General features: G+C 37.1%; 1 protein-coding gene across 1 annotated transcript in view; it reads left to right on the top strand.

Moving 5' to 3' along the window:
• Positions 1-12,623, top strand: part of ATF3 (activating transcription factor 3) — a 13,760-nt gene extending 1,137 nt beyond the window's left edge. The window contains exons 2-4 of the mRNA XM_015815962.1: positions 8,901-9,144; positions 10,965-11,072; positions 12,368-12,623. Of these exons, the coding sequence (XP_015671448.1) occupies positions 8,905-9,144; positions 10,965-11,072; positions 12,368-12,565 (546 nt within the window). The 5' untranslated portion in view covers positions 8,901-8,904 and the 3' untranslated portion in view covers positions 12,566-12,623. The remainder of the gene's footprint in view (positions 1-8,900; positions 9,145-10,964; positions 11,073-12,367) is intronic.
• The last annotated feature ends 3,405 nt before the right edge of the window (positions 12,624-16,028 follow it).

Here is a 16,028-nt window from a genome sequence, read left to right as displayed (position 1 = left end):
CCCCCCCCCCCCCCGCTTGTCCGCTATTTTTTGGAAGCAGACCTGGCAACCCTATCTGGTTTCTTCATTTTTTGATCTGGGTGGGCAGACATCTCCTTTTCCATTATCAATTAATTGTTCAATTCGTTCAGAATATTTGTTGCTTACTACAAAGCTCTCAAAAGAGCTATCTACTGTTCTCATCATTCCAGGTATTAAAGCAGCTCAGTTTGGAATTATAACACTGTAAAGCAGAGGCCCCCAACCTTTTGGGCACCAGGGACCGGTTACATGGAGAGAGGTTTTCCTGTGGACCAGAGGGGGCGTGGTTTTGTGTGTTGCCTGCATCCTGCGGATGGGGCTTGTTTGTGCGGACCAGTTGCTGACATGCTGCGGCCTGGTACTGGTCCATGGCCCGGGGGTTGGGGACCCCTGCTATAAAGTACAGGTAGTCCTCAACTTATGACCACAGCTGAGCCCAACATTTCTGTTGCTAAGTGAGGCAGTTGTTAAGTGAATTTTGCCCCATTTTATGACCTTTCTTGCCAAGTTGTTAAGTGAATCACTGCAGTTATTAAGGGAATAACCCGGTTGTTAAGTGAATCTTGCTTCCCCATTGATTTTGCTGATCAGAAGGTGGCAAAAAGGGATCGCATGACATGGGGACACTGCAATCGTCATAAACGTGAATCAGTTGTTAAGCATCTGAATTTTGATTACATGACCACAGGGATGCTGCAATGGTCTTCAGTGTGAAAAACGGTCATAAGTCACTTTTTTCAGTTCTATTGTAACTTCAAATGGTCACCAAATGAACTGTTGTAAGTCTAGGATAGGGGTCTGCAACCTTGACAACTTTAAGACTTGTGGACTTCAGCTCCCAGAATTCAGCCAGCTATGCTTAAAGTTGTCAAACTATGCTGGCTGAGGAATTCTGGGAGCCAAAGTCCACAAGTCTTAAAGTTGTCAAGGTTGCAGACCCCTGGTCTAGGACTACCTGTAATTCAGCCTAGTATATTTACTTCAGACAGCAGCTATAGGTTGATTTCAGGATTTCAATGTAGAGATGATGTCCAGGATCTTTGAGAGTTAGATTTTTGTGTCTTCCACACCTATGTTGGGGGGGGCGAGGCATTAATAGATCTGATATTGGACATATTGACCAGAAATTAAGAATGATAAAATCCAAGATAAGCAAGGGACCTAAAGTTTGAAAAGATGACACACGTGAATATTAACAGCAGATTGCTTGCTTTTACTGAAGTGATCTTGTAAAAGGATAGAAGGAAAATATCTACATCTGTCAATTTTATTTATATGAAGATGAGTCATTAGTAAATCTAGGATTTATTCCAACCTAAGCTTGGAAGTAAGTCTCACTGAATTAAATGGGATTTACTCCTATAGTTAAGTCTGTGTAGCATGGCTGCCCAGAAAGCCGGTGTGGTGAGATTTCTTGGAACCAAGCCCATGAACTTCATAAGAAGCTTCATAATTAACAAGAAAGTATGTATAAGAGTATAATCTTACAGCAAAATCTGTATTATTTATTCAGAAGTAAGAACCAATGTGTTCATTGTCAATGAGTTGACAGCACTTAGGTTTATCTTCTGTCTTTTATGTATATGCATAAACATATTCTTTTAAAAAGGCAATAAATAAAAATATATAAGTAAAATAATAAATGAAATATCAGAACACGCTTATTAAAAATTCTAATTCAGTTCAATAGGGATTATTCTTAAGTAAATGTCCACATAGAATTTCTGCCAAATTCATTGAAAAAAATGTTATTTTCTTTTTTATTGAAGAAAATGCTATACTTTTGTCCAACTTTCCAACTTAGGCAGGTCTAAATAAGGACACTAGTGAAAAGTCATCACAGTGACCAGTTTCTGGTATCTTATCAACTGCATTTCATCATCTCAAGAAGTGATAATTTAACTGGTAAACACCAGTTAAATGTGACCAGATTGCACTGTAAATGTCTTAAAAGGTCAAAAATAACCAGGGTGATTATGAACTTTAATTACTCTTATAACTGTGAAAGTTTAAATTTGCTTCACAGGTCTTACCGTATCAGGAAAGAGAAGGAAGATATTCAGGGAAAAAGCCAAAGATAATTTTTTAATTAAGAACAACAATTAGGTTTTGATAAAAACTGGGCATAAAGAATCAGGTCAGGTGGCTATCTTAAAGGTCTGAATGCCAGCCAAGCTAGCTAAAAGTGAACCAGTTTCTGAAGCTTCTGAGAATGCAAAAGAATAAACAGTTTTGTGGGTTATATTAAAAATGAGATTTAAATTATATTAATTAATATCGATATTCTGTTTAATATTAAAGTGGAACAGAAATGGGACCTGATACAAATAACTATTGTAGCAGTGTTTCTCTATCTTAGCAACTTTAAGCAACGTGGGCTTCAACTCCCAGAATTCCCCAGCCACGTGCACACTGCTTAAAGTTTCCAAAGTTAACAGACATTATATTATAGTGTGGACTGTCGATTTTCCAACTACCAGCCACACCTTTTAAAAAATATTCCATTCCATCTCTCCACCCAGTTTTTCACCTCTTGGCCTCCTTCGCTCCCCATGGAGCCAGTCCCTTTCTCACTGGGCTATTGGGAATTCCCCTTTCCCCTTTTCCTTAATATTTGTGTCCTTCTGTAAACCTTGCACTTTACCCAGACTTGTGCTGCCTCCTTCTTGCACATGAGTTACATCATGTTGGCTCTATTGTACACGTTTGGAAAGTGAAGTTGTTTTCATATATATAAAATTTACTTAAACTGTAACTCAAGTTTCAGAAACGTAATAACTTTTGTATCAGAATGCCTGCATGCTAGGCTTAGTTGACTGGTCTTTGAGAAAACTCAAGAGTGTCTTTGTTTAACACTGTTAAACGTGTGAGTTAATTGATTCAGATTGAAAGAAATGAGAGATAAAGGATTTTCTATTGCTATAGGAGAAAAAAACAGCAAAAACAAACATTCCCTATTCTCCCCCTCCCCATAGCACCTAACCCCTGGAATGACATCCTCCCCAACCCTCCCCATTGTTGTTTGTTTTATTGGTAGGATTGTATTGGTTTTTCTAGATGTTTCCCTATAGGTGTAGGCTGCATTGCTTTAAATTTCATATATTGTGTGCTTCCTAGAGTCCCAGTGGATCAGGCAGCCTATAAATGGAATAAACTATTAAATAATAGTTTAATGACATTGTAAATAAATAAAATAAACAAATAAAGTATGAAAATAAATTGTGATGTGGTTGATTCTAAGACAAGGATATAATAGAACAGGCCCTTTGATATGCCTAATTCCCAAAACTGATTTCATTTCTTTTATTAAAAGACATAAGGTAATGAAGATAAAGTGAAGACATTTTGATGTACAGAACTAAGAATCCTTGAATCATTTAGGCTTCCTCAATCTGAACTCCTTCATATGTATCTGGGGGTGCAGATAACTAACAATCTGAACTGGTCTCTCCACACATCATCCTTAGTGAAGCGTGCAAACCAGCATCTGCATTTCCTGCGTCAGATGAGGAGAGCACATCTTTGTCCTTCTGACCACTTTTTACAGAGGCACGATTAACAAACTGCACCACTGTCTGGTTTGGTGGCAGCAGTGCTTCAAATACAAAGTCCATACAGAGAGTGGTAAGGACAGCCAAGAAGATCATAGGAAGCTCACTTCTTGGTATTCAAGATGCTGCTTATAAGCGCTACGTGCTTAGAGCTCAAAGCATTGTTAGAGACCCCACACACCCACTTTACGGTCTGTTTCTGTTGCTCCCCTCTGGGAGAAGGTTTCAAAGTATTTCTAGTAGGACTACCCGATTCTGTAATAGCTTTGTTCTCTATGCCATCCATCTGGTAAACTCGCAAGATTCATTTTTCTTGCCATGCACATGTATACAAACTAGACTGTGTTGTTTCTCTGGGTCATATACTATATATGGGTATATGCATAATTCTGTATTTATTTATTTTTGTCATATTTATGTAGTGTATATTGGAGGTGGTGATCCTTTGAGAGCTGTATGCAATAAAATTTCATTTTAATGGATGCCGATTAGTGTACATTCAAAGTAACAAAGTTATTATTCTATATGTTGATCTACAGATTCCATCAACCCTGACCAATATAGAAAGGTGGGCTAAATTCCCCAAAAACTCATCCATTAAAATTTTACTTTAAATGCTCATTGTTAAGTGCTTTTCTCCCATAACCTTGTTTAAAGGGTAGGGGCATTTTGCAAAGATGTTACAGCCTTTTAACATTTCAAAACATAGGTTTGGCATATCAGATATACTAACAATAATTTGGAAGTAAAAGTATGGCATGGCTGTAAATAATTATTCAATGTACCGTATTTGTGTGATTGCAACCACCTTGCATCAACCACCATAGGTGATATTCAGATTCCTGGTGTAATAAAGGGTACAGGTTGTTTCTAGTTTGGATAGTTCTATAGAGTGAGTCTATATGACAGTTATTAAATAAAGGTAGTACCAATGAAGAAATCTAAACCAAAGAAAGCCTGGGAGATGGTTCAAAATGAAGGTTGGAAATGGAATTAAGAAACTATAGTTCTTGTTTATTTATTCAGTATAAACATTATTGAATAGTATGTATAATGGTCTCAGAATAAGAGAATTGGAAGGGAGATCTTGGAGGTTTTCTAGTCTAACCCCTGCTCAAGCAGGAAACCCTATACCGTTTCAGACAAATGATTGTCCAGTCACTTTGATTCCTTATCACCGTGTTGATTGCAGAGGCATGCCATTCCCCCCTTCTGAAGCAGAATGTATCCTTACTTCACACTCAGATTGAGACTATCCTGCTCTGCTGTCCATACAGAATACCAAATAATAGAGTTGGGAGAGATCTTGGAGGTCTTTTAGTCAACCCCCTGCTCAAGCAGGAGACCCTAAACCATTCTGAACAAATGGCTGTCCAGTCTCTTCTTGAAAACCTCCAGTGATGGAGCACCTACAACTTCTGAAGGCAAGTCATTCCACTGATTAATTGTTCACACTGTCAGGAAATTTTAGTTCTAGGTTGGTTCTCTCCTTGATTAGTTTCCACCCATTGCTTCTTGACTTTCCAGCATTTGAGAGGTTGTCAGAAAGAGAAGGGGAACAACTTATTTTCCAAAGTACCAGAGGGCAGGACAAGAAGCAATGGATAGAAACTAATCAAAGAGAGAAGCAATCTGGAATTAAGGAGAACCTTCCTAACAGTGAGGACATTAATGAGTGGAACAGCTTGCCTTTAGAAGTTGTGGGTACATCATCATTGGGTGGGTGCTTCATCACTGAAGAAGAGACTGGCCAGTCACTTGTCTGAAATGATATAGGGTCTCCTGCTTGAGCAAGGGGTTGGACTAGAAGACCTCCAAGGTCCCTTCCAGCTCTATTGATTGACCTGCCTTCAGTTGCTTTGGAGAATAGGTTGACCCTCTCATCTCTGTGGCAGCCCCTTAGATATTGGAACACTGTATCATGTCACCCCTAATGCCATCTCTAGGGTGTAATGTACACCAAACACCTTTCTTTCTGCCTTCCATGAGAAAGCTTGGGGTTGTAGTAGACATACAAAAAGGTTGTTGTCAATGTGCAGGATTCAATACATCTTGGAAACCTCTTCCCTGATTCAGGAGGTGCTTTACCAAATTTGAGATGCAAGAACCTAGTTTGGGTTACCTAATAGTGAGGAAAGATCAGTGAATTCAATTGCCATCTGAAACCCAGCTGAGAATGTGGTCAAAGACAGTGTGGTTGTTGGGATGGCATTACTGTAGCCTTGAAGTTGTAGTAATTCTTTCGAAAGTGCTGTTGTATGGCCAGCATTCTCAACTGTTTCTCTACCACAAGATTGATGTAATGAGACCCTGGCTAGTCCCCAAATTCTCAAGAAGTAGTGATGAAGCCAACAATACAGTGCAGTAATGGCAATGTAAGGAATGGAACATCAGGAAATGACATTCTTATGAGACACCTATAAACTACACTTACTTATGAGACTTGTGTGTGTGTGTGTCTGCACATCCATCCATAAAGTTACCCATTCTTTACCGCAAAATAAATAAATAAATATTGCTGTCAGCATCAGTTTTTTGAACTTTGTAAGGCAGGTTCCTATCCCTACAAAGCTAAAACAGATACGCTTTTTCTACATATCCCATCCAAAATTATATGCTCTTTATGATAAATGAAAGATGCACATGCATCAACTCTTTTTTTAAACAACATTGACTAATGCTAGGAGCAATTTATTATTACCATCTGGGTTGAAAGTTTAAATGATAAACCTGAACATTGTAAACCTTTGTTGGCTTGGTATTTTCTGTCTCTTGAAAAGATTTAGGAGTATCAGGATTTTGAGCTGTGACTCATGGTTTAGGGGATTTTTTGGCAAAATTACATAGTTTTTTCAAGATCTATGTAAATTACAATTCCAGGAAATCATCCCTCTGATGATCAAGAGATATGAAACCTTTTGGCTTTCTACTTTCTTGTTTGAGGTTAGGTCTATACACAAATATATTGTTACACAGAAAATACAAGGGTACAAAGATTAATACAGACACTCTCTATAGTCAAATGCTTACATGTTTCTGTAACAGCTGGCTATGGGTTTCCAGTGTATATATATCTTTTTCAAGTAGCAAAGCATGTGTCCACGTCCATGTTGAGATGGAGTACATATTTAATTGTATGTGGAGGTGCTTTCTGTGTTAACTACTGGTTGTGTGTATTTTGAAGGCTAAAAATTGTGTGGACATAATACAAACATTAAAGAAGTAAATAAAGACTGCAAGTCTATTTTATTTCAATAATTACATTTGGACTTGATTTGAATTTGATCTTTAACATGCCATTTTAAATAAAACAATACTGTGTATTTGTTCATAATTGGACTTGTTAAACTCTAACCATTACCTGAAATTGTAAAAGATAATGCATAAACTAAATTCTATTTAATAGTTTATTGGATTTGCTTGTGTACATAAACCCTAAAGGCAATAATTGGTTTATCTATTGTGAAGTGTAATATTGCTGTGATTATAGTTATTATGCAAAGTAGATTTCCTTACCTATTTAAGGTATCAAATAATTCTGCCCTTATATGTCCCAAATACCGTATATATTTCCAATAAAGAGTAAGGAAGATGGTTGATTTTATTGAACAAAAAAACCAATACACTGTCTCCCACAGTACAGCTTCACTGAAAAGAACTGCTTCTGAAAATAATCAGAATGGCAAACTAGATGTGAACATTTATATGTGTGAAAGACATACATAATTTTTTTTAAAAAAAAAACACCTCAGTCCAAACTACTTGACCATTCGCTGCAGTGATTTGGTGTATTTAAAATTCATAGACAACATAGGTATAAGATAATTTCATGTGTGTATCTAAACAGGAGACAGGAATATTAATTAGAAATCAATTGTTTAAATTCAAGTGCTCTTATTGCACAAGTACTCATTCAGCCTTACATTTTTCAATGCACAGTATTCTTTGACCAGTACTATTATTAAAAGTTATTTATATTCAGTATTATCATATAGTATGATTGCTATCTGACGGTTTTGTGAAATATGCCCTCAGTTTCTAGTTGAATTAAATACAGGTAGTCCTCAACTTACAACCACAATTGAGCCCAAAATTTCTATTGCTAAGCGAGAGACTTAAGTGAATTTCCCCCCCATTTTACAACCTTTCTTGGCACAGCTGTTAAGTGAATCACAGCAGTTGTTAAATTAGTAACATGGTTGTTAAATGAATCTGATTTCCTCATTGATTCTGCTTGTCAAAAGGTGATCACATGACCCCAGGACACTGCAACGGTCATAAATATGAACCAACTGCCAAGCATCTAAATTTTGATCACGTGATCGTGGGGTGGCTGCAATGGTCGTAAGTGTGAAAAACTATCATAAAGTCACTTTTTTCAGTGCCGATGTCAAATGGTCACTAAATGAATTGTTGTAAGTCGAGGACTACCTGTATGGAAGTGATAATGATTAGGGGGTGGGGAGTGGCTGCTTGTGGTGTAGCATCTCTCTGAAATCTAGGCAGCCCCAACCCTGTTAGCTCTCTAGAAAGCCTTGAAGAGCTGTTTTTTCACTCAGCACTGGGGCTAGCCGCTAGGCCAGTGGTTCTCAACCTGTGGGTCGGGACCCTATTTGGGGTCGATCGACCATTTCACGGGGGTCGCCAAGCAAGGCTGTCCGCCATTTTTTTTGTCCGCCATTTTTTTTGTCCGCCATTTTTCCCCCCTTTTCCGGTGGGTGCCTTACCTCCCTTGGGCTGGGCCAGCTGGTGGTTGGCCTGCTCCGTCTCTGCCGCTTGCCAGCTACGCCTCGGCCGGCGCAGGGGGCGGAACCACGCATGCGCGGCGCTCCCGGGCAGGGAAAGTCCTCAACGTATGACCGGTTGGGTAGTCCTCGACTTATGACCGGTTTAGTCCTCGACTTACGACCGGTTTAGTCCTCGACTTACGACTGGTTTAGTCCTTGACTTACGACCGGTTGGGGTCGCAGCATTAAAAAGGTTGAGAACCACTGCGCTAGGCTATTAGGTGAGCCCGACATGAATGAATGAGTCTCAGCTTTATTGTAATACAGTTTTGCTAGTTTTTGTTTTTAGGTTTTGCATTGTAAGCTGCTCAGAATCACAAGACTGAGATGGGTAGCTATATAAATACAATAAATAAATGCTGTTCTGCACGTGAATATATAATTGTTCTATCAATATTCAGTTATGAGCCAGAATCTCATTATTCAGTGATTGATTTTCTGAATTCTGCATTAATTGAATTAATTATTGTTGTAGCCAGTATTTTTTTGCTTCATTAAAACTTTGGAAAAATTCATTTTTCTCTCCCTTGTTCCCATGCAGCAAAATGATGCTCCAACACCTGGGCCAGGTGTCTGCTTCAGAAGTCAGTGCTTCTGCAATTATCCCATGCTTATCTCCTCCGGTATCCTTCAGCTTTGAAGATTTCACAAATCTGACCCCATTGGTGAAAGAAGAATTAAAATTTGCCATCCACAATAAGTGCCTGTCTCAAAGGATGCCCTCTACCTTGGATACAGTCATGGTTTCTGATAGATCTGGTGAAACATCTCATTTAAAAAGACAGGTATTTTGTTTTTATTTTTAAGCTATGTTCAACTACCACTTTCTAATATGCTTTAAAAAAAACGGAGAATGTCTTCCCTTTGCATTAATATTATCATCATTTTTATAATAATTTAATTCAACGTATCAAAGTATAAAATACAAATGAAAATGAAAATAGTTGGAAAATGGGGAAGGAAAAAGGGGAAAAAAGAAAAACATTGACTTTTGACTCTTTTTAGAGAACTGGAATAAAATATTACAGCCTCAACTTTTTTACTTTTACATATTTAATATGTACTAGTCATTTCTATAACAACAAACTTATCTAATCAGCAAAAATCAAAAATTCACTTTTTTCTATCTCAAGCACAAAATCCAGAAGCAGTTTCTAAGAAGAAACAAAGTTGGATGTGTTTTCTCTGATTAGAGCATTTAATTTAGCTATCTCTGCTACTTCCATGAGTTTTTCCATCCTTTCATCCATTATCATCATTACTGATAAATCAGAATGCTTATTATTATAGATAAAGTTATTAGCCACAGTGACTTTCTCTTGAATCAAAATTGATTCAACTTGATGAAAGTAGTGTGCTACTGCCTTCTGACAGACAGACAGACAGACAGGATAGATAGATAGACAGACAGGCAGACAGACAGACAGATGGATGATAAATAGATTGGTAGATACTGAACTTTAATTTCCCAGTCTAATATACAGCTTTGGGATTCCCTGATGATTTCCTATACAATCACTAATGAGATCTCAACCTGCTTATGTAGATATCCTATCTATGATGACATCAGAATGACAAAGTAGTAAAGCCACATACTAGAACATAAAGAGCAAAGTTTGTTTCCTAATGAATTTTGACACTTGCTGCCTTCCTGGACACATATGCCTGTTTAGCTTTCAAGATCAGACAAAGTTGGGTAGGTGCTGCCACCTGGTTAATCCCTTTGGCATTTGCATTAATGATCTTCATGTGCTTGAATGGGAATGCCTTAATGAAAGACAAGCAATGTTGAAAATGTGATCTGTATCTGGAAGGCATCAGGGAAATATGAAGCTCCTGTAACTGTTACAGGTTTTATAATTATGCAGTGTAATACACTTCATATGTTCCTGGGTCACGTGCTTTTCAGAAAGGACTATATTGCAATGTAATTCATACATTTTGCACATAGAAATTCTTCATTCCCTGGCATCTTTTTTTTAAAAAGGCAGTGAGAACTTTCTCGTCATGAGACTTCAATGGAGAGTTGATAATTCTTGACTTCCTATGTTCTTTTTCCATAATTCCAATTATAAAGGAAAGCAAGAGGAGAAGGAAAACTCTTTTGATCTATGATATGAAAAGACATTCCATCATGATCAGAGACATCATTTTTAGTATTCCAGGTTGTGCTCTGGCAGAGAATGGTTTTTGAAGATAAGCCTTATTAGGACTTAAACCTGCTTAGTGAAGAAAATTCAGAATGCACCTACCCTCTTTAGTAGATCAGATAAATTGAAATACATTCGACATTATTTGGAAACTGTAGGGAAGCTTCTTCAAGGTTGTGCTTACATATTGGAGGTTTTTTGACTTACCGTACATCAACTTTCTGCATTTCAGTGATCTCCTAAACATGTCGGCAAATTTCTATTCTGTTTCATACAAAGTAAAATGGTCAAAATAACCAGTTAGTCATTTTGTTGACAGAGAACAAATCAGGCTTATTGCTATTATAACATCTATAGGGAACATAAAGAGTTTCTCTCTTGCACCACCCCTCCACCCCCTTTTGGGCTGATACCCCATCGAACCCTAATCTCTTTGAATTTTTGGGTTCTATTAGTGTGCCCCCGAAGAAGATGAAAGGAAAAAACGTCGGAGAGAAAGAAATAAGATTGCAGCAGCAAAATGTCGAAACAAAAAGAAGGAAAAAACGGAATGCCTGCAGAAAGTAAGTTAACTGACACTTTCTAATTAATATCTGCAAAATATAAACACATCTATATAAGGTCAAAAGATCCTTAAAATATGGATAAATGATTCTGAAAATTTTCACTGTGTGTTGCTGATTAATTATAACATTCGTTAACCTGTTAAAGGTGAAATTATTCTGGCTCATCAATCTGGAAGGAAAAAGTAAAATCTTAGACTAAAGCTTTAGAAGTGCTTTAGAAGTCCTTAACTAATTAAGGTTTTTAATCTTAATAATAATGGGACATATTTCCCTTAGAATTTAAACTTTTTTCAAGACATATTCAAAATGATCAAGCAAACGTTCACTGTACTTGTAGTAGCAGAAATTTTTACAGGAAAAAAACTTCCCAAAGACAAGCCATTACCTCAGAGATTTCATGCTTTAAAGACTGAGGTTATCTGAAATGAGGGCTACATTTTTTTCTCCCAAGTAACTGATCTTTAAAATGGGAGGCAGATTTCCTTCCTTCCTTCCTTCCTTCCTTCCTCCCTTCCTTCCTTCCTTCCTTCCTTCCGCCATGTTGGACTGCATCTCTTATACTCCCCAGGGACCAGATTGCAGAAAATAAAGGTAGCAAGTAATAATAATAGATAATTTATCTATTCATTAATTTTATAACTTGCTTCTCCTTTAGATTGCTTCCTTTAGTTGTTTTCCTGGCTCACCTTCCATATGGGTTGAGATACAGTGACTGAATTATAAATGAACAGGGGTTTGGACTAAAAGACCCCCAAAGTCCCTTCCAACCCTATTATTCTATGTTCTGTATAATAATTACTATGACTTCCACTCCACTCTCTAATATTTGAACCATTGTACCACAAGACAGGAATTTGTTTGGTTGAGTTGGAGCTGCAACTTCAAGAAACAGAAGGTTCTTGAGGGAAATTTAGAATTGGAAGAGTAAAAAGATATGTTGTGGAAAATGGTAAGAAGATAAGAAGATAATAGCTTGTAAAAGAGACATGGAAAGAAATGAGAAAGCATTTAAACTACATGAAAAATGTACTGGATGGTCTGAACATGGGGAAGTGAATAATTTTAGCTGCAGAATTCTGCATAGAGATCAAAAGATTAAAGCTGATATACAAAGGCAAAGGGATACAAAGAGGAAACCATCATAATCATCTATGTAATCTTGACAGAAAATGGGTTTCCATAGTATTATTTCCCAGTACATATAGTCATGAGCCCTAAGCTACATATTTTTTATTTTTCACTTGTATTTTTAAAACTTCAATTTCTATGTTATACATTTCTTTTGTTACCAGGAATCAGAAAAACTGGAAACAATCAATGCAGAACTGAAAGCTCAGATTGAAGAGTTGAAAAATGAGAAGCAACACTTGGTCTACATGCTCAACCTACATAGACCCACCTGTATTGTCCGGGCCCAGAATGGCAGGACCCCAGAGGACGAAAGGAACCTTTTCATTCAGCAGATCAAAGAGGGGACCTTACAAGGCTAGACAATAATGAGGCAGTGCTCAATATTCTTTAGCCATGCTTCTTATCATGAAAAACAACAATAACAACTTGCCATCCCAAGTCAGAAGCCACAGAGAAGAAATTTCAGCATTTGTGGCCTCCATTTAGCCAATGGAAGATGGATTTGACACGACTTTGCTGAGAAGAAAGGACTATGGTAGCTTAGCTTCAGCTTTCCCTAGCAAAGACTCAGTTGGGTGGAAGAGAGCCACAGCCTTTGCTCCAGGTCTAACCAGCTGCCACACTTGCTATCCTAGAAGAAATATGGCTATAGACTTGTAAAACTCCTTCTGGTATGCACTTGCAATGTTTCTGGTAGGGCAGAAGGGTTCTCTATGAGTACATCTGATGAACTACCAAGCTAAAAGGATTCCACTCACTAGATAAGGAATGTAGGTGGACTGGGTTATGTTTTGTTTGTTTTGTTTTATACTTTCAAAGAAAAAGAGGTTAGCAACTTCGAGATGCAACATTTAACTTGGGCACTGCACTTTGTTAAAAACATGTTTTCATAAAAGCCCTTCTGTGGGTTTTTGATGACTCAAGTTAGAGGTGATTGTGGGAAAATGTGACAAGCTTCAGTGTTTTGCAGAATTGTTCACTGAATTAAGACTCAATATATCAAACTGGAGCATTACCACTCTTGGCTTACTTTAGGAAGGGGGAATGCCCCTTTCAAAACTCAATTAATGAGTCACATTTAGTATTCAAAAGAATGTTATACAACCATGGTATAATCACTAGAGATGTAAAATTGTATGTCTTCCTGACTTGTGGTTCATCTTGTTCTTGATCCTCATCTTACAAATGTTTCCTTGGCACAATCTTTTTCAGAACCAGAGAATGTAATTGCTGGCAATTTACAAATATTAATTTATATGTAGACATTAATTAAGTGAAAAATTGTCCACCGATGAAGACTATCTGTGGGACTAGAGATGAAATAGAGATTATCATTAGGAATAGAGATGAAAAAGTACGGTAAAAGTGGGCTTTGTGGTTTGGATTTGCTTTGATGGAATGCTTCACATCACAGAAGCAATGCTATTCTTTTCATGAGGCAACTTTTTTTATTTGCATGTTTTAGTCTTTGAGCTCTATTTTCTTTAATGACAGAATTGAAACAGTAGACTAAATAGCTTGCAAAAAGAATACTTTGTCCAAGCATTACTTCTGTTAAACTTCATATGCATGTAAAGTCCTCAAACAGCAGCATCAAAATGTAGATTTGTAGTCTGGACTAGCTTACTTCTCTATCTCACACCAATTTTTATATTCTGCAACAGAAGTATTTAATATACTTTCAATGATCTGGATATATTGTTATGTCTATTACATTGCTGTGTTCCAAATGGGCCAAACCCTATCTCTTTAGAGAAATATTTTTTCTTCCAGCATCCAAAAGGTATTACTTTTTCTGAAGTTTTTGACAATACATCCCAGTGGCCTTTGTATATCAATTCATTGACTATACTTTATATGGAGGGCTATTATATAACTGCTAACCTCTAGCAGTCAAATAAATTGGGTTTATTTGACGATGATTCTGTGCACCTGTGTAGTTATATATGATTATACAGCATATAACCTTCTGTAACTATTGCTTCTCTGAAAGTATTCACTCAAGATAAATGCTGTGCACTGGATCCAAAAATGAAAAGTGGAAGGAAATATGTAGCCTATACTTCAAATAGCACAGAAGGATATCCCAATAGGCTCCGTCATTAGAGTAACATTTCCTTGCTTTAGTGAAAGTTGCGAAACATGGCCAGAGCAGAGAGAGAGAGAGACTCACCCCCCCGCCCCAAAAAAGAGGAAAGACCTGGGAATTATCCATGCCCAATTAATCCTCAAGCAGCAGACCAAGCTACTGCATGAAGGAATTAGTTCAAATCCTCTCCATTCCAGTGAGATGCACTGTATTATTACTTACATGCTAAAAAAAGGTTTCCAAATGTGTACTTCTGCATATACATTTGCATATATGCTAGCCTATCTTATAAGCTCCTTTGCTCTTTTTCTTGTTTGTTTGAGCAAGGGGGGAGTTGATATATGTGTTTTGATGAAACTTGTGGTCATCCTATCTATTCCAGTTTTCACAATTACATTTCTTCTACTTTGGAAGAACATCTCAGGATTTGCTTTCATTTTGTTTAATTAATGATCTAGAATCTCATAGACATACATATGTAGTAGAATTTTTGTAAGTAGAAGATAGTTTCCACTTATACAAAGACTCCCTGATTTCAAGGTCCCTCTCAGGTAATAAAAATTACCTTCAGTGCTAGCACAATATAATACCCCCAAAAGCATTTACAGACCCCCTGTCCATACATTTCAACTCTTTCCAAAACCCACCCAAAAACAATAAAAAGGTAATTTCTGATGCCGTTTATACATGATATTATATAGAGAGAATTAAGATTTCTCCCTTAAATATTTTTCTATGTGTGTTTGATATCCTATTTAAAATGACGCAGGCGTCATGCTGTTGCTGCTGCTCCTGTTGCTTCAAGTTACACACATGTTGTTAACTAGCATGCCAAATGTTTACTAAGGTGCTGCTAACTTTGTCAAAGATATTATTATTTTAGCCGTGGCTGCTTCTGCACGTTAGTTCATTTGAGTTTGGAAAGAGAGCATGTGTCTCAAGATGGTACAACAGTATATTTTTTTTCATCACTTGAGAGAATAGTGGACAGAAAGACTGGATGTAAAATAATCTCTAATCAGGACTGTACTCTGATAGCTCTATGTCAGAGAAAATCCACCTGATGTAACTTTGCCTGTTTGTAATGACTGTAGATGTGATCATGGTGGAATTTTCCCTCATTATCTAAAGCATATGCAAACCCCTACAAGATCAGATACTGGTCTTCAGAGTGGTTAGGAGATATTTGAATGGGAGAAGTGCATGAATGTATGATCTATTTTTATTTGAACAATTAATAATACAATAAAGATGCTTTGTTTTTTATTAAGTTTATGTTTTGATACTTTAATAATAATAAAGACTAATGTGTGTTTTCTCCTAATTGACTTAATTTGTCTTATTTGAAAGACCAATATTCATGTAGAACGTCTAGATAGTTCTCTTTTCAGTGTGTCCTATTCACTTCATGACCCCTAGCTAGTGCCCATATTAAGCCAACATCATTTTATTTATTTATTTATTTATTTAATTGAATTTTTACCCCGCCCTTCTCCTTACGGACTCAGGGCGGCTGACAGCCTGATAAAAAAACAAATACAAAAAATACCCCAATACTATCGTTAAAAAACATAATTAAAATGAAATATTAGATTTGGCCTTTGATTAATTTAAAATTGTTTTTTAAAAACCCCGCTAAAAATTTCCCCTTAGGCCAGTCCTGCTAGTTGAAATAGCCATGTCTTAAGGGCGCGGCGGAAGGAAGGGAGATCCAGGATCACCCGGATCTCTGG

This window comes from Protobothrops mucrosquamatus, unplaced genomic scaffold, assembly GCF_001527695.2.
Source record: "Protobothrops mucrosquamatus isolate PMUCROS unplaced genomic scaffold, P.Mucros_1.0 scaffold388, whole genome shotgun sequence".
NCBI lineage: Eukaryota > Metazoa > Chordata > Lepidosauria > Squamata > Viperidae > Protobothrops > Protobothrops mucrosquamatus.
This window is presented reverse-complemented; position numbering and strand designations above follow the sequence as displayed.